This window comes from Corythoichthys intestinalis, chromosome 19 (genome assembly GCF_030265065.1).
Source record: "Corythoichthys intestinalis isolate RoL2023-P3 chromosome 19, ASM3026506v1, whole genome shotgun sequence".
Taxonomy (NCBI): domain Eukaryota; kingdom Metazoa; phylum Chordata; class Actinopteri; order Syngnathiformes; family Syngnathidae; genus Corythoichthys; species Corythoichthys intestinalis.
Window position 1 is genome coordinate 34,127,146 of NC_080413.1, and position 25,378 is coordinate 34,152,523.

The 25,378-nt window shown below is 38.3% G+C and overlaps 1 protein-coding gene across 1 annotated transcript in view; it reads left to right on the forward strand.

The window, feature by feature from the left end:
* Window positions 1-5,228: 5,228 nt before the first annotated feature.
* LOC130907377 (adhesion G-protein coupled receptor F1-like) overlaps window positions 5,229-25,378 on the forward strand; it is a 35,304-nt gene continuing 15,154 nt past the window's right edge. The window contains exons 1-7 of the mRNA XM_057822377.1: window positions 5,229-5,240; window positions 6,985-6,997; window positions 7,524-7,652; window positions 7,769-7,915; window positions 9,297-9,481; window positions 19,500-19,676; window positions 22,226-22,997. Coding sequence (XP_057678360.1) covers window positions 5,229-5,240; window positions 6,985-6,997; window positions 7,524-7,652; window positions 7,769-7,915; window positions 9,297-9,481; window positions 19,500-19,676; window positions 22,226-22,997 — 1,435 coding nt within the window. The remainder of the gene's footprint in view (window positions 5,241-6,984; window positions 6,998-7,523; window positions 7,653-7,768; window positions 7,916-9,296; window positions 9,482-19,499; window positions 19,677-22,225; window positions 22,998-25,378) is intronic.

The window sequence follows — 25,378 nt, forward strand, 5'->3', positions numbered from 1 at the left end:
TGCTTGATCTGACAATAACAGTTTTTAAAGGGAACCTTGGGACTTCAAGACTTGTAGGCTCTAATAAGCAACAATTGTTCTCTTTTACGAAAATATGTTAAAAGAAAAACAAAAAAATATTGCCATTGATTTAAAAATCTGTAATATTTAGTACATGTTTTGACCTACGGAGGGCGCTTGAGGTGATGACGTAGTTTGTCACTTGGGTTACCCTGAACATCAAGAGGGGTTTTAACATCAAATTATTTTAACTCATAATATTTAAGAACTACAAGTCTTTTATCTTTTTAAGTTACATGTCTATAAAAACATATGAACGGAGAAGTATGCTTATTGAGAAATGGCTTCTGTCCCTACCTAGTTCTGAGCTCTTGTCAGGTTCACCTTTTGAGTAAGCACATTCCCAGAACTTATGTTTGCACTTTTTGGTCATTTATTTTTTTTGTCAATAAAGTATATTGATATATTGTAAAATAAAGTATCTCTGTATTGGATCACTGCCTTGTCACCCTTGATTTAGGGTGGCCTTACCCTACAGCATAATCTAGGCATTGATGACACACTAGAGGATAATCGTTTCAGATCCTCTTGCCAGATAATCTAAACATGCACACACTAAAGGATTTTAAAAACTTCAGGTCACTGCACAAGATAAGATTCTATCATTATATCTATCAGTCTATTGTACAGATTGAAAGCTGTTTAGAATACTAATACACTTTATTTAGTTAGGAGGTGATGGTACTGACGTCACTGCAGCAAAAGCAATGTGGCTGCCTGATTATCAAGCAACATCCAGAGAACAACACAGAAGCACACAAATAGTAAGATGAGATTGGGCTTTAAAACTGACTGACAAATTGGATGTGGACAAAAGTAGTTATAAATTGTGCTGATGAAATCCAGCACACATATTAATTAAACTTTACTTAAGAAAAGGGAACAAAAAAATAAATAACCTGAAAAGAATATGTAAGAATTGAGTAACTGGTGTGTAAATTAATTATTTACTGATTTAGTGCACCCACATTAAATGTGGACAAAATAAGTTGAAAAGCATCCAATATTGTTTTAATTCAAAAAATTAAATCTTCACAAAATGTCAACTTTTTTTCAGCAAACTTGTTATAGAGCTTGATTTGGTCGACAAATTTGATGCCTTTGCTAAGTAAAGATGAATTGCTGCCTCCCATTTGGTCATGGAACATGCAAATTGTTCGTGGTGCGTCAGTATGAGGGTCAGAGTAGAAAGTTCCCCTACCTCATTGATTTGTATTAAATTTGGATGCTCAGGGAATTCTGTGCATGTTCCTCTTTGCTACTTAAGAGCTGAAAGGTGAGCATTGTCTTTCAATTGGCTTAAATTTTGTAATAAAGAGTGACCCAAAAATCTTTTAACAAATCTTTTAACAATCCAATAAAACCAAGATTGAAAAATATGTTATTCATAGTAACGTATTTTTCAGACTGTAAGTCACAGTTTTTTCCATAGTTTGGCATGGGGGTGCAATACATTTGAGTGACTATCTGCGGAATTATTAACTCATTATATCATTTTATATGTTATTTTGGTGTTTTGGAGTGACACTGATGGTTTGGTAGACTTGTTAGCATGTTCTCTATGCTACAGTTATCTATAGAACTCTTATTAGCTCAGTTCGTTGTTAATGTGTTGATGCGTAATGTTAGCATATCATGCACTTATTCAGCCTGTTGTTCTCTATTTCTTATTTTTCTATTGGCTTTTAAGATGACATGTCTGTTCTTGGTGTTGGATTCTATCAATGCCGTGCAGTGTGTGCTTGGTTAAAAACTACGGGACCGTTTGACCTCTGTATTTGCAAACAAAGGCTACTGTACCAAAAATTAACATTCGTTCTCTCAGGTTTTCAAATCAAGGGCGTAGGTTTGCATAGGGACGGTAGGGACAAAACACTACCAACCATTGTCCCCACCAACTTTTAAGCAACCTTATTTGCATTATGTAATGGCTTCAGTTATATTAGATTGTATGCCGTAAGGATAAAATTGACCCTATCATTATTGAGTGAATTATTTAAATTATTTGTTCACACTTACATATATTTACCCCTTTTCACTTGCTGAATGTGCCAGTCCACTTTTTCCCTCAAATGCATGTTTGATTGGTTGATTACTTATACAACATTTTGACAACATGCCGCCTCCTCAGCCCCCTTCAAAGAGGAGGGATATTAGAAGTTTTTTTTTAAGCCAGCAGCACCAGCAGCCACTATAAGTAATGTAAAAAGACATCAATGTTGTGGAGGTGGGGGACACACCACAAATTCTAACATGTTAGCTTAACATTCAACGATGTGAATTTGCTAACCTGAAAAACTCGAGTAGGAATCTGCTTAGAGAGAAGTGTCTTCCTGTATGTGTTGTCTCCTTAAACTATGAGAAATGTAGTGAACCGAGGTTTACTGCCTTCTCCCCAATTGTCATTTTTGTTTTATTCATGTGGCCTCAAAGCTGCCCAAAGGAGCTTTCATTTTCTATTGAGTTTGGCTGTACTTGTGGACAAAAGCAGTACTGTTTTATCTGAAGGAAGGCTCCATTTTAATTTGTTTTGGTTGTTTCCTGACTAAGAAGTTTTTTTCCGTTTTATTTAATAAATTTATTTAGACAGACAATGTTGAGTGGTCTTAAGACAAATTTTTATTTTTTGCATTCCTGGATTGTTAACAGATTATTAACACGTTTGTATTTATTGTGCGTCTTAATGTATTTTAGGTTATGTTCAAATATTGCAATTTAAATTTGCTAATAAAATCCAGACATTTATGTTTTCAATTTTTTTTTTTTTTTTTTTAAGCAAAGGTTTGAATCGAACGGTTTATCACCTGAACCAATACATATGAAAGTTAACATAAGTCAAAATAGACTTATTTTGCATTGATCATTTAGCCTATCAATTAATTAGGTCGATATTCGTGAGAAATGTAGTCCTGACCCCCATTCACCCAATCAGTTTTTTCTTATTAATGTCCTGTCCCCAGCAAAAGTGTACATGCAGACTATGCTGTTATATCGTCCTTACCAATGTTGAGACCAAACCTACGCACTGGTTCAAATACTTATTTGAAGCTGTATCACACAAATAAATTGTTAAAAAATATCATACATTGTGATTTCTGGATTGTTCTTTTTTTTTAAATTTTCTTCACTGTAACTGATCTCATTATATAATGCAAGGTTGCTTACAAGTTAGCGGGGACCATTTGTGCATCCTGAAAAGTTGTTAGTGCTATGTCCCTACTGTCCCTATGCAAACCTACGTCCTTGGGTACAGTACTGTTCATCTTAGTGTTGTATTTAAAGTTGCACCGATACCGATACCAGTATCGGCAGGGGGTGCCGATCCGGCCCGAATTGGTGGTATCGGTATCGACGAGTACCAACATTTAGGGCGCCGATACCCTACTACTGGCATCACTTGAACGCAAATGTACTGTCCTCCCCACGTGAGCTAACTTCCCAAATCCCGATGCATAACATCTGTATGTCTTTGTCTCAAAATTACCAAATGAAATTATCACCTTCGTCTTCAATAATAAGGATGTTCACTACAACGTATATCCGCGATGTTACGCTGCTTTTCTAACATAGCATTTACATACGATTAGCGTGCGTAAGCTAACGCCTGCTATTGTAGCGACAATGGGATCAGAAAGGTTAAGACCGTGGGAGACTAAGCAAACTCATGGGTTCATGTTGAACAATGAGTGGCAAATTAAGACCGCCGTACTTCAAACTCGTCCTGTTTATGAAAGTCGATTGTCATATGCTGGTGTTGTGCAGTAATGAACAGAAGTGACTTCTGTGGCCAGAAAACCACTCAAACGGCGCAGCGCGCGTCGCGCACACTAGATATCATCAGATAGCAACCTAGATCTTCTATGTTAGATCCCATGCCAACTCTCGTGCGCACACACTAGATATCATCAAATAGCAACCTAGATGTGCTACATTACATCCCATGCCATTAGCTGCATGAGCCCAGAGCGACGCGTAGTCCATATACTACATTGATGAATTATAAACCGTCATGACTGAATGAAAGTTAAGCAGGCCAAATCAATCCATACCAGTGACTACAGATAATGCTGCAAATACTGTTAATTCAGCACGTTACAGATGGACTCGGACCACAAATAGGATGTTTTACTTATACAGTAAATATAGCTGCTAAGAGAGCTGCAGCAATCAACAGTGTGCCCAACTTTACAAACAGTAAAGATTGTTCTCAGCACTTATATACAAAATTTCTTCAGATCAGTAAGAAGTAAGCACATAAATATACACTAAAATGCTTGCTTATATGATGGCACTGTTATTTTTGCTTGTTAGCAAATAAAAAATAATAAATAAAATAATAATAATAATAACAGTTGTATTTTCTGTTTCAGAGCATTAAATGTATTGAATTGTATCGTATAAAATCGTACCGAACTTTTGCAAACAGAGTAGTATCGGAATGATATCGGTATCGGCCGATACTGCACAGCCAGGTATCTGTATCTGTATCGGTATAGTGCCCAAAAAATGGTATCGGTGCAACACTAGTTGTATTATCTGTGGCTATTATATGCATTAATATACATAAGGTGCAGTAGCTTAATAAATAATTGCTCAAAATTGACTTGAGATTCATAAAGTTCTTGACTCATGTTAAGAGGGCTACATTGTCTTTATATTTATGGACAACATATAATACACATATAATGCACTGGTATTTGATTATGCACTTTTTTTTTTTTTTTAATAACTTCCTCTTTTGTAGACATGCAATTGTGTCTGTGATAACAGTATTGTAAGCTACAATAATAATAGTAATGGGAATAAAGTGCAAGCAGGTTCTTAGTCCACAAACAATGAGGTCAATTCAAACTTTGTGGTTTCACAGCTGCGGAAAGGAGTGAATGCAGTACTGTTATACAAGCAGTAAAACAAATTAATACTAAACTTGATGAGGGCCTGGTTTGTATTTGCTTCAGTGAAAGGTTATGGTTAGGCTAAATATGTGTTTCTGTAATGAGCTTTGAAGTGAGGTCTGAATTTTTGTCTGCAATGCTCAGGGGACTTTTAATACATTCATTTGTGTAGGCCTTTCTTTCATTATAACAAATTTATTTAATGGTGATATTTTTTTCTCTAGGAACACAATGTTTCTTCCCATTTTTGTGTTTCTGATTGGAACTTCCTACATGTACCATCAGGTAATGATACTTCTTCACATTTTATTTTATTAATGTTTTTGGTATTGACTAACTAAAACTCACTTTGAAGTTAATATGTCTTGTAAATTTGACACACCATGGGGAAAAATATTAAATTGTAATCTTGACAATGTCTGCATTATCATTCAAAATGGAGTAAATCCTGCAGTGAAAGGTTGAAAAGAGATGTTTTGAGTAGAGTTGTCCGATAATATCGGGGGGCCGATAATGTCGGGTGGTCGATAATATCAGCCGATAAAAGCATTTTCAAATGATATCAGATAATACTGACACCGGTTTTTCATTATTGAATTTGGGCCAATATGCATGTTGCCTTCAAAATGAATGTAGAAGCCTTCTGCCTTTGTACAGTGGCTGGTAACAGCTTAGCACAGCACTTATGCTTATTGACCATTAGATGTCACCAAACTGAGAGGCTTGGGATTCGTTATTTATTTGTCTTCTATTACTTCAGTTGAAGTTCTCTTATTTTTCACAGAGTGTTTATTTTATTTGGAAAACATTGAAGTTGTTACATTCATCATTATTAAAGCATTCAGTGGGGCCTCACAATACAATTAGCAATAACACGTTAAGTGCACGATCGCATATATCGGTATCAGTTTGATATCTGTAGAGAATTTTTGGAGTTGGACAATATTGGGATATCGGTTATCGGTTAAAAAGTCATTATCAGACACTAAAGATGCAACAATACTCGGTTTTATACTGAATCGTTCGATACGCCCTCTTCAATTCAATACACAAAAACATTCGATCCAAATGAAAAGCTCCCAAAATGTATTTTCCGAATTTATTTTTGTCGTCTCTCTCGCTAAAATGTCGGGCGCAGCTTTGCCTTGAAAAAACAAACTCTGCCACTAGCAGCCACCTTCCCCCACTACTCCCCCAAACTGTCTGAAAGGAGGGAGGTGTGGCGCACGAGGATCATTGCTCCTGAAAAAAGAAACTTTAGGAGGCGGCTTGCCGGCTTCAATGCCGCACAGATCCGTTGTTTGGCAGCTTTTTTGGGTGAGCTGATATGCTATCCCCACTCGTACATATTTAACAAAGACTGTCTTTACGGATACGTACAACAAAGTCCGCCAATATATTGTTGCCGACTTGGCTGCTACGAACAACCTTGTTTTGACAAAATATTAAATGTGATGATTCACTTAGTTATTTTTCACCCTTCTGGCATTGTTTGCATACTATCCTCATTAAAATATGAAAACCTATAAATGGTTTTAGTTAAAGCAGACACTGTTTTTTCATCTGTGTGATTTTGACAAAGATCAGATCACATTTGATGGTGATTTTATGAAGAATTTGCTAAAGGAACAAGGTACTTTTTCATACCACTGTACGTTTATTATGTCTTCACAAGAAAAGTTAAGATTTAACTATTTTAAATGACCTTCATTTGAAAGAGTTTTTCAAAAGTATGCAAATTGTGGATTTCTCAGACCACTGATAATGGATAAAATGATTATTAATGACATCATCAGGAATTAGATTGGCATTTTGACTGGCTAAAATAAGCATTGATAAAATGTCTGCCTCCTTTTCGGGGAGATACTTACTTGAAATACTGGCTGTTATTTACATTTTTCTCCGCTACTGTAAATAAGTATAAAAATTTAATTTATTAAACATCATTTCGGTTGTGGTGCACATGATATGGGTGTTGTCTGTCCCTTTAGGAATGTTGAACCTGATTATCTGTTCTTGTGATTTGCAGGCTTATGCTGTTGGTACGTACCTATATATTAGTAACATTGCAATTTTCCTTTACTCATTATTTTCTGGTCAAATTACACTGTGATTATTATACAGCAGGAATTATGTTACATGATTTCAAATTTATATTTTATCTTTTTTTTGCCTTTCCCAATCCATTTGTCTTATTGTTCGGTCCAGGCTTTGAATCTTCGCTTTTTTTCCTTTCTTAAATTCAAATGAGACAACAATGTTGATCAAATTTGATGCATATGTTTTCTATGAATTGAGATGTAACTAATATAGTATTCCTTTAGGGCGTATTCATAACCACCCATTCAGTTCAAATTTAAAATTACAGTATATGACCTTTGCTTTTCATTCATTTTCTTTCAATTTCCTGCTTCAGTTGTTTTTTTAATTTGTCTTGCTGATTTAATGTGACTTTTATTTATCATTTTGTGTTTTTGAATTTTCAGCAGTGGAAAATATGACACTTTGAATTAACTTGTATTCAATTGTGCTCTAAAAATGAATTTTCCATGCCTTGCATTGCCTTAGGGACAGCCTACATCGCAGAAGTTTTGATGGAAAGTAATGCCACTCTACAAGTAGACCAGATCCTGTCAGCCTTGAATAATGCAACCAATCTTCGCAAAGTGACGCTTCATGACATTGAACTGATGGCTGGTAAATTTAATCAAATGAAAATGCCACTAATTGTTCATACCTTATGTTCGATTTAATATACAGTAACATATTAACAAAAGCAAACAGTTTTTTATTTTGTTGTTGTTGTTGTCTAGAGTGTGTAATTGTTGGAAATGAATACTCTTGCAACTGTTCTGATGGGTACATTTGGAGCTACGAAGTGTGCCAGGATTTAAGATGCTGTAATGAAAATTCATGTAAACACAATGTGTTAACGTTCACATCAGTCTGCATTGCCAAAGGTAAGATAAAATACTGTATTGTAGCTCGCGGTGGCTGAAGTACTCACTTTTGTTACTGAAGTAAAAGTACAGATACAGTGTCAAAAAAAAAAAAAAAAAAAACGAATAAAAGTATATATATCTAAGAAAAAAAAATACTCATGTAAACGTACAAAAATACTTGCTTTAAAATTTACAAATAAAAAGTACAATTATTTTAAATAATATCAAAACGGGCTGCCGTTTTGCCCTTTCTCAGCCAAAGTTACGAGCATAAATGACCATATTAGGGAGTCATGTGCAGATTATGTATATTGAGTGAATAGAGTAATATGATATTAAATAGGTGCATGGTGTAGATTATGCTATGCAGACTCAAAGATCCAAAGTATTTTATTAATTTTTTAACTGGTGAAACTGTGTCACATGCCCCAGTGAAATACAGGATGTCTGGTCATAGACTTCATAATGATTTTGACGGGCGCAGGGCCAATTAAATGGGGGCCTGCATTGTTGGCGTAGACGTCAAAGCTGACAGAGTGGAATCACAGACAAAGTGCTTTTTTTCGTTAAATCCCTTTATTCTTTATAGATATGGACCTAAAACAGTCTCAATTCTTGGTTAAAAGCAAAAAAAAAACGTGCAGTTAGCATTTATTTTACATAAATATGTCGAAGTACGATGCTAGTCTGTCATTCACTGTGGCAGCCGCCATATGTAAACAGAACTTTTCCGGTGAAAATTCTTAAGAATAAATGCTTAGTTCCTGAATTCTTTATAGATATGGACGGAAAACACTCTCCATTCTTGGTTCAAAGCAAAAGAAAACGTGCAGTTAGCATTTATTTTACGTAAATATGTCGAAGTGCAATGCCAGGCTGTCAGTCTATGTGGCGGCAGCCATATGTAGACAGAGCTTTTCCAGTGAAAATTCTTGTGAATAAATGTCTAAATCCCCAAATTCTTTATAGATATGGACGGAAAACAGTCTCGATTCTTGGTTCAAAGCAAAAAACCTTTGCAGTTAGCATTTATTTTACGTAAATATGTCGAAGAATGATGCTAGTCTGCTAAACAATGTGGCGGCGGCCTCACAACAAAAAAGCTTTTTAGGTTTAAAATTCTTGTGAAAAAATGAAAAATATAATAATTACCTTGAATTAACAAACAAATCACTCCTGAGACAATCCTTCCTGCTTGGAAGCGGTACAGCTTTCATACTTTTTCACCATAAATCCGGCGTTGGATCGCTGCATGTGTCGCTGCGACCGACTGCGAATAACTGAAGGCATGGCGCAGTGAAGGTCAAATCTGACCCGTCAATATCATGATGAAGTCTATGGTCTGGTGACGCCCATGATGAACCCATTAAATAAGGATGAACATGTTTTGTCTTTTCAGATAAATTCACATGCATTGATGATCCAGAATTTGGATATGGATTTTTAAATGATATTGGTAGAGCCTCTTGTAGACAAAATGAGGTGGGAGAAAAAACTGCCATTTGCAGAGCAAGCGGAGAATGGGAAGATCGGGATGACAACTGCACCCTAGAGACTATTTTCCACCTACTTTCCAGGTTGGAAGCTGGGGTGAGATGATTTTTTTTCACCCACCACACAAAATTAAAACCGCATAGATCATTTGAATTATAAAACCATATTTTCCATATATTGTTGCTTCTGTTAATCCATAAATTTGGGAGATTTATACAGTGCATGTAGATTAGGGATTAAAAAAATGTTTCTGAGTTGTATTATTTCAATGATCTGTACTAAATACTCTGACCTAATACTGCACATTATTGCTACTGGGGACCCTTTTTGCTCCCTGTCGTTGTAGTGTTCAAATTATTAACACAATATTTTTGTTTTTTTAACCTTCAACACTTCATCTTTTCCGCAATTTACAACCTAACCATTGATATAAAGTTGATTTGTTCATTATTGTTTTCATGTTTTATTAGCAGATGTATGGCTTTTGTTTTTAGTTAGCAAGAGACCTTTTTGTGTCAGCACTTCTGGCAGCTAGGGGTGTAACGGTTCACACAAGCCCCCGTTCGGTACCTACCTCGGTCATGTTTCTGTACAGGTTCAGTACAACAGGAATTAACTAAAAGTTTTTTATATATATCAACTTTTGAGAGGAGTTAATGTTTGTTCTCTTAGCTAAGACTAAAAAGCAGCTTTTATTCAAAAGTATCCAGTGAAAAGAAAACTCAAGTAATGAGTAACATTGTGAGTAACTGCTTATTTTAGTTAGATTTTTATTTTTTTTTAATTGGTATTTTTTTCTCTTCGTACAAACTTATACAGTATATCAGGGGTCGGCAATCTATGACACGTGTGTCAGCACTGGCATGCGAAGGGTTAACCAGTGACACGCGAGCGCACGGCAAAATAAATTTAAAAAAAAAAAAAAAAAGCACCTTTTTACCTTAAATTAAGGCATTTTCAGTTGCCCGCCCTGCTATTTAGAGCAGGGGTGTTTAAACTTTTTGCAAAGGGGGCCAGATTTGGTGTGGTAAAATTGTGGGGGGCCAACCTTGGCTGACATCCTTTACGTAGAACAATATATTTAAGCAAATTTTAGCAAGCCATTCCGTGTGTCACATTTGCTTTATTATTTTTTTAAATTCATAATTTCATCAATCTCGCAACTAGCCTTTGTAACGTACTCTTTCGACTCTCGGGCTCTTGTGAAATACTGCAGCTGTAAAATCAAACTAGCTTCAAGTTGCTTCAATTTCTCGCTACGTATCTTCCTTGTAATCTTGTTGTACATGTCAGCGTGTCTTGTTTGGTAATATCGCCTCACATTCAACTGTTTAAAAACAGCGACTGTCTTTTTGCAAATGAGGCAGACACAGTTGTTGCGTATTTTAGTGAAGAAATAGTCCAATTTCCACCTATCCTTGAAGCCTCGGCCATCGCAGTCACCTTTCTTTTTTTTGTTGATTTTCACCATTTTAGAAAATTGGGAGCATAGGGTCACATAGGGTAATGTTGCTTAGAGTGCTGCTGCCTTTTAGTGGGTAAATGAGGAGCAGCATTTAGTGTAAGCTACTTCATATGCTGGTAGCAGTACTGCTGATCAATTTATTAAGTCTGTGTGCGGGCCAGACGTTATTGATTTTATGACAGAGGCCAGGGGCAGGATGAAATTTGACCAAGGGCCGCATTTGGCCCCCGGGCCGGACTTTGGACATGTATGATTTAGAGGCTTTACGGGAGCGCCCCTCCCACCCCCGTGCCTATTTCAACTCCGCACAGTTGTGTGGAATGGACCAGTGATTAGGGTGACCAAACTTCCTCTTTTGCCCGGACAAGTCCTCTTATCACCTGCTCTCCGGAGCGTCCGGCCGGGTTTCATAAATTCATTAAAATGTCCGTTTTTTTATTATATTTTACGGGACAAATTTGAAGAGAATCACTCCGGCCGCTAGGGGGCAGCACCTGCCTGCGTTGGCATGGCTCCTACTAGTGGGAGCGGGAGAAGGAGTAGATCTTTTTCTTGTTTTTTTGTTGGCAGTTTGCCCTATGTTTCATGGGGAATTACCAACTACTGATGGTTTGGCGAGAGATTAGAATACAGTAAGGAGTTCAATAAGGAGTTCTAAGATGTAGCTCTATACACCTTTCTGTAAGTTTATCTCCTGTTAATGTCGATCTCGTGTCTTCTGTTGTATACTGGGCTAATATGTGCACACAGAGATGCAGTGTATTTTATGAGTCTTGTAATTGTTCTGCGTTTGTTTATTTGATTGAATGTTAGTATTAAGTAGCTGTGTTTCTTATGAGTTTTTTTCCCCATGATAAATACGTATATAATGGCAACTGTTTACTTCTGTCGGAAAATTGTACTGGCGTAATCTATAAAATCCCGTTTGGTGCCGCATGGTTGCGCTGCCGATGATTGTAAACTTTTATAGCAACGTTTGATTTTGCCTCGCAGCCCGGTACTGACTAATAGGGTAGCTATCAGTGAGCTCAGCAACGCTCGACATTATGGGCAATGTAGTTTTGAACTGCTGCATTTGGAAAAATGCTGGTTGAATAGCTTACCAGTTTATTTCGATTATTGTTTGCGTAAATCTAGATTCTAGAACACTGAATGAGAATAAAAATTGAGTGGGCATAACAATTTGGCAACGACAACTGTCGTGATAGTAATTTATAAAAATGTTGAGTTGGCACATAGCCTACTGTGTGTGTGTGTATTGAATGGACTACATTTCCATGAGTCTGCATTATATTATTTTTTTAATCTTTTTTTTTTTTTTTTTTTTTTATTCTTTAATTGTTTGATAATTTTTTAAGAAGAATCAAGCCTGTTGAGTAACCAGTTGAGTAAACAAAATATTTCCATATAGTATATAATATATACTATATGCAGGGGTGCACATAATTTTTTTGCCCAGGTTCTCAGAGGAGGACCTGGAGATGTGACTTGGTCCTCATTGAGCTTGAGAGCCGACCCGCCTGATGCGATAAATTTATGACAAGCTTACTTAGAGCCAATTAACTTTAATTAATTATATTAACAATTAATGCTTGATTAACATCAACTGGCAAAACAAAATTGCCATTACTTTGAAGTGAAATGTAAAGAAATAAAAAGCACCAATTCAAAATAAAGGGCATTATGCGGCTCCCACATTAACTCCAAGCCTTTTTAAACGTGGGATGTCCTCCTCATAAGACCTCATTGAACGTGCATGTTTAGCTTTGTAAAATGCGAGCAAAAACACGTTTGTCGGTGCATGTCGCTGTTCATTACCTTGGGGTCCTGTTTGACATCGATAGTTTGCTTAATTGTCACATGCTCTCTGTTTTTTTCGTGCTTTTCAAAGTTTGGATGGCTGATATTCTTTGACCCTACATAAAATGCGCTGCTCTTATCGGCGACATTAGGATTCTCACGGCACATTTTGTACCGCATTTCCGTGCGAGCATCATTTGCTTCTAGCAATGGTACCTCCTGTAGCCACTTTTCAGCATAAGTCCTTTTTTTCGGAAGCTCCGGTGACGTCTCTGTCGTCTGTCTGTCTTTTGACGGGGGTGGGGGAACACGGAAGTAATTACTCAGTGTGGCCTGCCTCTTCGACATTTTGAGAAGTTATTTTCTCGTGTCCGCCACAAATACAGTGGTCAGCCATCGGTACGCAAAAGCTTATGGAAGCCGTTGAGAGCCAGCGCGTTTGTCTATATCCAGTACGCATGCGCGCATGCGGACCACTTATGTGCACCCCTGACTATATGGCAATAGGCCTATGTTTTTTTGTTTTTTTAATAAAACTGAATTTTCTATCCATACGGAGGAGGCACACTTTAAATATTTTAAAGTGATATAGACATCTTCGAGTGAACTTCGAGTAAAATTCATTTGTCTCGAGGCCAGGCCGAGTATCCTCGTTTTTGGAAATCTAAATATGGTCACCCTACCGGTGATTAACGTGGCTGCTTTGTTCGGTGCTTACTTCGGAGAGGTGACGATGTGTATACAAACACAATGACGCGTTGGATGGCATTTTGCTGGAGACTTTTATTAACAAAACTGTTAGGTCTAAACTTAATACTTGAACTAAGAAAACAACAAAGACCTAGAGAAGGATGGAGAAAGGATCAGACTTGAGACGGAGATAAGTTTTCACCGGTGGCCACCAGGGAGAGAGTTGACAGTGCTGTACGCTTACTCGCAAAGTCAATGAGTCTCTCTCAGCCCCCTCCCTGGGTTTGCTCCTTTTATTGAGGGCTTGTTGATGGGCAGAATACAGTTACAACACTGTTGTCCAACGTGGCAGGTTCGGTCGGGCAAATTCCTTATTCTAGTCAGTGATTGAACAGTCACACTTCCTGATTAAAACTTCTTGATTGAATTACCTGAGCAGGCAAGGTATCTTTGTTTTGAACCCACATTTACACTCAAAGTACTGCAGCTTGGTAGAAAAGTACTGAGACGTTGTGTGATGAATCAACATATGTGTGTGTTTCTATTCATCAGCAGGATGTGAACAATCACCCGTAAGCACATGATGATGGCTAAAACTGTATTCTTCACAATAGCTTGGGAGTGCGCGTATAATAGCTATGGGAGAGCAAACTGGCATAATACTGTACATTTGGCACCCAAAAACAAGCTTATCTTACAAAAACAAAAACCAGCATGGGACACAGCCACTTTTCACGGCGCTCTCCACGCAACTCTCTCTCAACACCTTGCTTCGCTGCCTCTCTTTTTCTCGCCCAGACGCCCACTTCTTCTACGCTTAACTAGTAAACCGGTCATATTGTAGGGGACAGCGGCCCCTTGTGGATGCGCTTAACAACTGGTTGGCTGGTTACTTCCACTAGCTCTGTGCTTTATGCCTCGAGACCGTTGTGTGTCGCATAACAAGTGTGAAACGCCACTACGAGACAAAATATGAAAATTCATGGAAAACAGGGCCAGGGATCACATTAAGTTAGGCATCTTTTATATTTGTAATATAAAATCTAAAATTGTGCATAGTCTAACACGTGGCAGGCAGGATGAGTGCATAAAAAGTAAAAAAGGGAGAAGACTTCCTTTTATGCGCTTGTATTAACAACAACAAAAAATAATAAATCCACCTTGACCACTCGTCACTTGGGAGCTCAGTGGTTAGCACACACGCGTTCGCAGATGAGCTCCAAAATAAAAGTAAGTAGCAACAGAAGGAGATTCAATATAAACAAAGCAGCGCCACCGTGTGGTGGATGTCGGGAGGAACACCATTTAAGGAGGTGACTGTTACAATAGAATTCACTGTTAAAGTTGCTAGTGAATATGACAAAATGTAAGAGTCGCCTGTTCTGACTTTGAAGGTTATAACAGCCCGCTCTGTACTGTGAGAGACCTGCACTGAGAATCACACCTGTTCCCCTTTTCTTGCTGGGGATTGTGTGTCTGTGATGTTTACATAAGTTTATGCTGCTGTACAGCTGTTATTACTGTTGCACTTATTTTCAAGTTTTGATATTTTCTACAATATTTACAACATTTATTTTTTTAGTTGATTGATAGAGAAGAATGGTAGTTATAGGATTTCAAAGTATTTCCATGTTGTTTTCTTTTGAGTAAAATTACAGCTCTGTTGGGTATGAAAATTTGGATGTGCGTCATTAATCTTAGTTTGGCACACTGATTGACAAGAAAATTTGAAAGTGGCACTCCACACCAAAAAGGTTGCTGACCTCTGTTGTATACGAACTGTTGTTATAATGATACTGAACAATAACCCTTTACATAACCAAATTAAGCCAAAGAGGGAAAATAATCATTGAATTCTGGCAGACAGAACTGAAGCAGAAATTCATCCATAGAGCATGAATGCCCTCTAGTGGAGAAAATAGTTCCTAGTTTGTATAGTATACTGTCGTTCCTTCATACACTGCTGGCCAAAAGTATTGGCACCCCTGCAATTCTGTCAGATAATGCTCAATTTCTCCCAGAAAAAGGATTGGATTTACAAATGCTTTGGTAGTAATAGCTTCATTTATTTTGCTTGGGATGAAACAACACAAAAGAGAATGAAAAAAAAAAAATGTAATTAGATCACTATCATTTTAAACAAACTCCAAAAATGGGCTGGACAAAAATATTGGCACAATCAGCCTAATACTTGGTAGCACAACCTTTAGATAAAATAACTGCGAACAACTGCATCCGGTATCCATCAATGAGTTTCTGACAATGCTCTGCTGGAATTTTAGACGATTCTTCTTTGGCCAACTGCTTCAGGTCTCTGAGATTTGAAGATTTCTCTAAACTGCCACATTCAGATCTCTCCACAGGTGTTCTATGGGATTCAGGTCTGGACTCATTGCTGGCCACTTTAGAAGTCTCCAGTGCTTTCTCTCAAATTATTTTCTAGTGCTTTTTGAAGTGTGTTTTGGGTCATTGTCCTGCTGGAAGACCCATGACCTCTAAGGGAGACCGGGCTTTCTCACACTGGGCCCTACATTGTGCTGCAAAATTTGTTGGTAGTCTTCAGACTTCATAATGCCATGCATACGGTCAAGCAGTCCAGTGCCCGAGGCAGCAAAGCAACCCCAATATATCAGGGAAACCCTGCCATGTTTGACGGTGGGTATTCTTTTCTTTGAAGGCCTCATTTTTTCCCGCCTGAAAATTCTACGTTGATGCCTTTTCCCAAAAAGCTCTACTTTTGTCTCATCTGACCATAGAACAGTCTTCCAAAACGTTTTTGTATTTCTCAGGTACAATAAGTTATGGAAAACTTCAGTCTGGTGTTTTTATGTCCCTCGGTCAGAAGTGGGGTCTTCCTGGGTATCCTACCATAGAGTCCCTTTTCATTCAGACGGCAAAGGATAGTACAGGTTGACACCAGGGCCGGAGTGGGACTCATTTTCAGCCCTGGAGTTTCGTGCCACAGACCGGCCCTCTTTATGTCATGCCCTACCTTATTAAAATATTGTAATAATAATCGTGCTGTCAAGCGATTAATTTTTTTAAAATCGCGACTAATCGCATGCTGTCAATAGTAAACTTGCTATTTTTTAAAATGCATAAATTATATATTCCAATTTTTAAATACACCTATTAGCACAGGAGTTCATCAAATTTAAGCCTCATTAGAAACAAGAAAAGAGTTTCCTTTACACTTGTAAAGATGAATCAAATATGAATTTTTCCCCAAATAACTTGTAAAAAGGGAGGCACGGAGGAAGAGCATGTCTACTGACAGTTCTGAGATCAAGGGCTCATGCGCAGGTTCTGTGTGAAGTTACCATTTTATTTTTGGGGTACTAGCTATAATTTTATCTTATATTAGACTAACTTTTTAAAGAATGAGGAACCTTTTGCAGGTGTTTTGAATTACACATGTGGCAAGTGTGTACAGAACTGAAGCTTTTCATCATATTCTTTTTTTTTTTTTTTGGTTTGTGGTACATGCAAATTGACATACTCAATTTTGTTGGTTTAATCTACCAAAATAAAACAACTTTTACTTGATATTGAAAATTTTGGGGGCGTACTGTATATAATTTAAATAAATAAAAAAATTATGTAATATATCATTACCTATGAGTGTTTTCATACTATTCATGACATAAAATTACCGCAATAAATTAAATGTGAAAGATTGAATGATTGAATGAAAGAATAATTGAACTCACCACAACGGCTGTCTCCCAATGCACTTATACAGTTCAGACACCTGTGTATTTCAGGGTAGTTCACGGCACGCTCATCACTGTCCACCTCAGAGTGCAATGTTTTGGGTTAAAATGCCCAGCTTATGTTTTGCCTGAGACTGTGGATTTCACCCTAATCCTCCGTTTTTGTGCCCAAAAATAGTGCCTGGAGCCTCCATGGTGGAAGTTTTAGTGGTGCTCTCATTAAAATTATTTCATTCTGCATGTTCATTTACGGTTTATCGCTGTACTTTTATCCAAACATGCTCAAAAACAACGATAATGGGTCGCGCCAACAGCCAGACGGGTTCACGCCCGTCATGCTGCTTCAACGTGCCCCATTTCGGCCATTAAAACCCAAAATTAAGTTTTTCAAGAATCAAGTCAACAGGATGATATTATGATACTCTTTCCCAGAGGCAGAGCTAGCGGCATTGGAGAATGGGAACCTGTTGTTGGGTATCGAATTTCAAACTACGGAATGCTAGAAGGGCCACAATTTATCGCGCAAAGCAGGTTTGCGTGATGCCGTTAGTAAATAGTTTAACTGAAAGCTTAGTTAAAAATGTGTATTACGACCGGCCCAAACGTCAGGCCGGCCCACCGGGAACTGTCCCGGTTCTCCCGATTGGCCACTCCGGGCCTGGTTGTCACTGTTGTACCCTCACACTGCAGGACAGCTTGAACTTGTTTGGATGTTAGTCAAGGTTCTTTATCCACCATCCGCACAATCTTTTGTTGAAATCTTTCGTCAATTCATTTTCCCGTCCACATCGAGCGAGGTTAGCCACAGTGCCATGGGCTTTACACTGATTGATAACACTACGTACGGTAGACACAGGAACATTCAAGTCTTTGGAGATGGACTTGTAGCCTTGAGATTGCCCATGCTTACTCATAATTTTGCTTTTCAAGTCCCCAGACAGTCCTTTGGTCTTCTTTCTTTTCTCCATGCTCAATGTGGTACACACAAGGACACAGGACAGAGGTTGAGTCAACTTTAATCCATTTTAACTGGCTGCACGTGTGATTTAGTTATTGCCACCACCTGTTATGTGCCACAGGTAAGTAACAGGTGCTGTTAATTACACAAATTAGAGAAGCATCACATGATTTTTCAAAGGGTGCCAATACTTTTGTCTGGCCTATTTTTGGAGTTTTTTGTAAAATGATAATGATTTTTATTTTTTTTCCCATTCTCTTTTGTTTTTATTTCATTGCAAGCAAAATAAATGAAGATATTACTACTAAAGCATTTGTAACTGTAATCATTTTCTGGGGGAAACTGAGCTATTATCTGACAGAATTGCAGGAGTGCCAATACATTTGGCCAGCAGTGTAGTTACTATTATGAAATTAAAAGGATCATATCTCCGGCTTTCCGTGGTAAATCGGTAAATAAAATTGTGAGAGAGGTTAAAATATTTTTGAGTCATGTTGAGGGCGGCACTTTATGCCAAATACTTCATTTTTTTAGGGTGCTTTAAAGACGCCACGTGATCGAACAGGCTGGCGTGATCTTAGAATGGCAAGCTTGCGTCTGATTGGTGTAATGGCATTAGGTGATTATTGTTGCGATGGCTTATTGACTAAATTAGTTGCGCTACTCTTGCCATTGCTGGCAAAAAAAAAAAAAAATCAATCTAATAAATAGAGTAAAGAGGAAAAATGTAACGACTCGTGTGTAGCCCAAAGTAGCGGAGTAACAGTAGCGTTTTTTCTTCACAAATCTACTCAAGTAAAAGTAAAAAGTATGGTTTAGTAAAACAACTCCTCGAAGTACATCTTTCTCAAAATGTTACTCAAGGAAATGTAATGAAGTACATGTAACGCCTTACTACCCATCTCTGCTTTTATTAAAGTTAAAATAATAAATAGAAAAAAAACAAACATTTCAATCTGTGTTTTTATTGTCCTAACATTCTTTGATTCACTGTTTAAGTGCAAAAATAGACAACACGTCGTTTTTTTGTAGGGATCGACTGAGGTATCCATTCACAATGAGAAAATAAAGAAAACAAACAAAAGCAAGGTGTAATGCAGGCGACAATTTGAAAAGTAGTGGAGTAAAATGTACAAATATCTGCTGTAAAATGAAGTGAAGTAAAAGTAAAAAGTTTCACTTCATGTTTCTACTCAAGTAAAAAAAAAAAAAGTACTTAAGTACAGTAAAGAAGTACTATTACTTCGTTACAGTCCACCACTGCATTTCAGGGTCACTTCCTGTTGATATCGCGTCACTTCCTGTGGATTATGGGCATTTAAGGTCACATGAGAGCCATAAAAAGCTGGAGTATTGTGACAATTTTTGAACGCGATGTACAATAAAAGAAAGAAAAGTCAAAAGTGTCGTAAATGGTCTCAAGGTGCCCCAGGGTTTAGGCACGTATTGACTGTAACATTTGTTTTCCATCCCAAATTTCAGATTTTGAATGAAACAACTTTGCCTGAAATATTGGCTAAACTACGCAATGAGACTGTCACACTGAGTCAGCAAGTGATTGAATCTCCAAACAACATTAATGCTACCGTTAGAATTCTTGACATTGTTGCAACTTTTGTGAGAACATCTCAAATCCTGATAAATCAGACTCATATCGAGGTATGTTCTACTTTCTCATTCAAATGTTAAAGTGCCTGTGACACAAAAAATTAAATTCATATTAAACGCGGTATTTTATGTTCTTGAATGCAATGGACCGCTTGGATGTGTGTGGAAAAGATCAATATATTTATTAAATTTTTTTAATACTGCGCGATGAAAATGAGTGACTTCCGGGTACAGTCTCGGGTTGAGGAAGAAGGCGAATGTGACGTCAGCGGTAGAGATTATCTTCACAAAACAGCCATTGCTATACAGCATGCAGACGGACTGCAGATGCAGCTGATTTTGCTGATTAATTTGTTTTTATTTTTGAGTCATGCCAGCCCAAGGTGCTGCAGGCTTTTGTTGCTACACCATGGAGAGTGGTGTGAAGCATTTTGGATTTCCAAAACATGTTGTTTACCACAAAGTCCAACAATCAAGAGACCATTGGACTGATGACTAAGTGAGTAAGCTATGTGTTTTAATAAGGAGTTGGCTTGCATTTTGTGGGTGACAATGCGTCCTGTCCACCGAGAAAGCCACTTAGCCAACGACCGGCGGCTTGTCGCACAAAATGGTCGCCCGCCGATCAGCGCCTGTGCTTGGGCAGCTCTTGTCTCTGGTTCTTGATTATGTCGAGGCTTTAACCCCCCTCAGCCCTCTTCGCTTGCCTGCTGTTGAAGGACATTATTATCTCTCCTTATCCTTCGCGTGCTCGTTGAATTTCGGGTGGTGAGAATGCTGGTAAATCAAAGGCTGGAGATAAACAGGTTTCCATTGAAGGCTTCATAAACAGAATATTCTGGGCATGTAATACAGGCAAAGGCTGCATTCTAGCAATTGTGCGAAGAAGTACAATAGAGGCAAGTTTTTTATACTGTTGACAGGACGAAACTGAAACTTACTATGAGGACGAAACCAAAAGTAGCTATAGCATAACCTGGGGATTTTCCACCTGGAAAACATCTTGAGGACCTTGAGAACCAGTTCTAGCTGGTACGTACAGTGAGTCATCTGCCCAGTTCACGATTAGCAACAGTAGCACATTGTGGTGTTCAAGGCCGTAGGAAAGCACACAAACATGGCCAGATATGGGCATGACGCAACATGTGCATATGAAGAAGATGACAATAAAGCTGACTTATGATTTATATGCTATGATACAGTCTTTATCGCATATAGCGCACTATCCTCGGCTTGTGCCCGGGGAGACCCCCGCTCTCGTCTCCGGTTCTCGATTTTAATGAGACTTTACCCCCCTTGGCCCTCTTTGCGTGCCCGCCTAGACAGCGCTATACTCGGCTTGGGCTTGTCGTCAGCCGGTTTGTCCACCGAGAATGCGCCATTTTTGGCATTTCCCTTCTGTCTCCCCGGCGACGAGCACTGCCTGCCTGTTGGGGCCGCAGCAGAACGGAGGCTGGCCGATCGATGAAGACAATAGACCCCACCATAGTGTGTGACAAGAGTCGGGGTAGTTTTGTGGAATTTTTCGTTTTCGAAAGGCGAGGAAAAGACTTGGAAAAGCCGCTAGCGGTTAGCATGTCACCTAGCTCTCACGCCTCTTGTTTTGTTTATGCGCTTTCCTCCATCTCCGAATCTGGGGCAGTGAAATGACAAATGCCACTCCGGTGGCATAAGATACCTAGTTGTATTGTGTTCACTTTGCCTACACTTATAGATTAGTCAGTTGTTTTCTTTTATCGCAGACAATAGTAGGTGATTTATTTACCTGACATGTTTTGGCTAACGATTCCACCTTCGTCAGAAGGTCACTAGTGTTGGTGTGACGCATCTTTATCAGCTGATGGATGAAGGCGTGACTCACCTTTCAGATTGACAGGCGAGTCACGCCCTCTGCTGACCATTCACTCTTCCAGGATGCTGGTCCAGGTCGTAGAGAGCATGTATGCCGCCTCATCCCTGTTGATGGTCCTCGGGCCCCGCTTGCGGATCTCATTGGCCTCCCTGATCCAGCGCTGACGTTTGTTTTCTTCGGTGCGGATGAGTCTGGCCTTTTTCTAGCACATGATGTGGTTTTCCCTTTTACAGTGATTGGTGATGGCTGATTTGTGATGTTCTTGTTGTGCTTGTTCTTTTATTGCCCTTGTTTGTCTTGCCCTGTCGTACTGAATAAATGCATTTTTAATTTCATTTAACAAAAGACTGTTATTTGCTATGACCATATCATTTATTAAGCAATTGGGAAAAATACTTAGATAAAAAGATATCTATATATTAGATAAGATATCCTGTAAAAATATTGGAGTAGAGAGATTAAAACAATGACGACCTTTTTGCAGATGGATATGCTAGAGCACTATAATGACAGGCGGGGCTAAACGGCAGATTAAAAGACTCATATCTCGTCATCTGCAATTTGCCAAATTGTTGTATACAGTATAGTCGCACCGTCTCAAAATATGATTTTACTCACATAATTATACTTTTTAAAATTCTTTTAATCGTGTCACAGGCACTTCAAAGCAATTGAGCGTCTGCCACTTTTTTTATTTGCGATATTGTGACCAAATGTGTTGACTGTTTATTGTTCTTTTTTTATTCAGAATGTCCTTTATACTACAAGTGTCCTCACCATGGATAATGCAACAGCATCATGGGATGCTCTTAACAGTCAAGCTGTCATTGAAACCTTTGGACAAAGAACCCTCACTCCTAGAAATAACAGTTTGAGCTCACTATTGCTCTTCTCTCTTGAGAGTATGACAAGTAGACTAAATAATGCCTCTTTTAACATTGAAACACCATTGATTATCTTGAACAAAACTACATTTACGGACAGTTTCAAAGAGGATTTTAATTCTACAGTGGAGATAGACATACAGTGGTCTAAACGAGCAGCAAATCTCACAGTGATAACCTTTGAATCCTTGCACAACGTACTTCCTCCAAGAGATGAAAACAAGGCTTCAGGCAGGGTCATCAATGGGAGAGTTGTACTTGTTCAGTCTGACTCCAATATAGACAACATCTCATTTAGTTTTGACGTCCTAAATGAGAATCTGACAAGACCTCAGTGTGTGTTTTGGAACTTTGCCCTTTTCGAAGGTCTCGGAGGATGGGACGATAAAGGCTGTGAACTCGTAAGAGAGAATGAAACGGTTACATGTCAGTGTGACCATATGACCTCGTTTTCAATACTAACGTCCCCTAATTCTCCAAACAACCCTCTGTTGGATGACATAACATACATCGGGCTCGGCATTTCCATGTTGTCCTTAGTTATATGCCTCTGCATTGAGGCGCTTATATGGAGAAAAGTTAGCAAGTGCAACACATCATACTTTCGCCATATTTCCATTGTTAACATTGCACTCAAGAATTTCAAAAAAGGAAGCGAAACTCACAGTGCAAAAAAGAATCTATCGGTGTCGAAGTGAAAGTTGATTCCCATGTGGAACCACATTAAACATTGCATTGACCCACTAGTTTCAGTGGGAAAGGGGTATTAGATGCTAACAGTCAATCAGCGTCGCTAGCAAAATGGGTCCAAAGAAGGCATTGACTGCCGAGGAGGGAGGCGATATCAAGAAATCTCTTGACTTCTTATCAGAAGAGATATCAGTGATCAAGCTACAGCAAAAATCGATCCTGAACCTAGTGGAGGAAGTAAAGGCTCTCCGAATCCAGAATGCCGAGAAGGACCGCCGATTGGCGCAGTTGGAGTGCCGAGTGGCGGAGTTGGAGCAACACACACGGATTAACGATGTGATCGTAACTGGGCTCCGGATCCAGCCGTGGTCATACGCCCGGGCTGTGACCGATAGCGTTGGGGAGCCCAGCGAGCAGGATGTCGGATCCGTTGAGCAACAGGTGGCCGGCTTTTTCCAGTCCAAAGGGATTGAGGTGGACCGGAATACCATCGAGGCCTGCCACCCTCTACCCCGGAGAGCCGACAGCGACAAACGAGCTGTCATCATCAAGTTTGTCAATAGAAAGCACAAAACCGCACTGTTAAAACAAGGAAGGAAACTGAAGGGAACCGACGTGTTCATGAACGAGCATCTGACAAAACAAAACGCTGATATCGCAAGAAAAGCACGACTAATGAAAAAACAAGGGAAAATTCAACAAACATGGACATCGAACTGTAAAATATTCATCAAACTAAATGGGTCACCCGAAGAAGCTAAAACATTGGTCGTCAGGAGCATAGAGGAATTGGCCAGGTATGAATAAGCAACACGGACTTGTGAGGTATGAAGACACACACCATCATGACACATCCATCACCATCTAGAGACAATAGCGATGTATTCCAAAGGATTGATCAACATGGGGAACTAGAGCTCAGAACATTTCAACATATCGAACACAAATCATTCGAGCTGGAGCATGATATTGATCCGGACAATAATTTCTTTTTTAATACCAACATCAACTGCTGCTATTACACCGAGGAACAGTACAACTCTACCATTAAAATGAACAATAAATTATCAATAATACATCTCAATAGCAGAAGTATGTATGCTAACTTCAGTCATATAAGAGAGTATCTGAATCAATTTATAAAACCATTCAAAATAATTGCCATATCAGAAACATGGCTCAAAGCAGATAAAGGAATGGATTTTGAACTGGATGGTTATGAATTTAACTGTGTAAACCGAAAGAACAAGAGTGGAGGAGGTGTCGCTTTGTATGTGGATAAAAATCTGAACTACAAAGTTGTAGAAAACATGACAACTGTGGTTGATAACCTGTTGGAATGTATAACAATTGAATTAGATGATGAAAAAAGCAAGAATGTCATAATCAGCTGTATATATAAAGCACCTGGCTCTAGTATTGAAGCATTCAAGGATTGGATAGGAGAAATGTTTTTAAAAGCTATTCAGAAAATTGTGTTCATTTGTGGGGATTTCAATATTGATTTGCTCAATCCAAACAAGCACCAAGCAGTTGATGAATTTATCAATACCATGTACAGTTTGAGTTTGTATCCAAAAATCACCAGACCGAGCCGAATCACAACCAACAGTGCTACTTTAATAGATAATATATTCTCCAATGACATTGAACTTAATACAGTAAGCGGACTGTTAATCAATGATATTAGTGACCACCTACCAGTTTTTACAGTTTATAACGGCACCCAGTTTAGAAATTTGCCAGCGCAAATTGTCAAATACAGGCGAGTGAGGACAGAGGAAACTCTGAACTCATTTAAAAAGGATTTATTAGAACAAAACTGGGAAAATGTATGCAATGGAAGTGACATAGACTGTGTATATGAAAGGTTTTTGAATATATTCACATCATTATATGATAAAAACTGTCCATTAAAACAGTACAGCGGAAAACAAAAGCCCAAAGATCGACCATGGTTCACGAAAGGATTACAGAACTCATGTAAGAAGAAGAATACACTGTATAGAGAATTCATAAAAGAAAGAACTACAGAGGCAGAAAATAAATACAAAAAATATAAAAATAAACTGACTAATATTATAAGGGTATGTAAGAAAGAATATTATAGTAAAATTTTGTATAACAACAAAAACAATATTAAAGGAATATGGGATATATTGAATGGAATAATTAAAAATGGTAGTAAACAACAGAGTTATCCTCAATACTTTGTGGATAATGATATGAAGAAGAAGAATATGGATGACATTGTCAGCAGCTTCAACACGTTCTTTGTAAATATTGGACATAATCTGGCAAAAAAAATTCCAAATGTAAGTTTATCT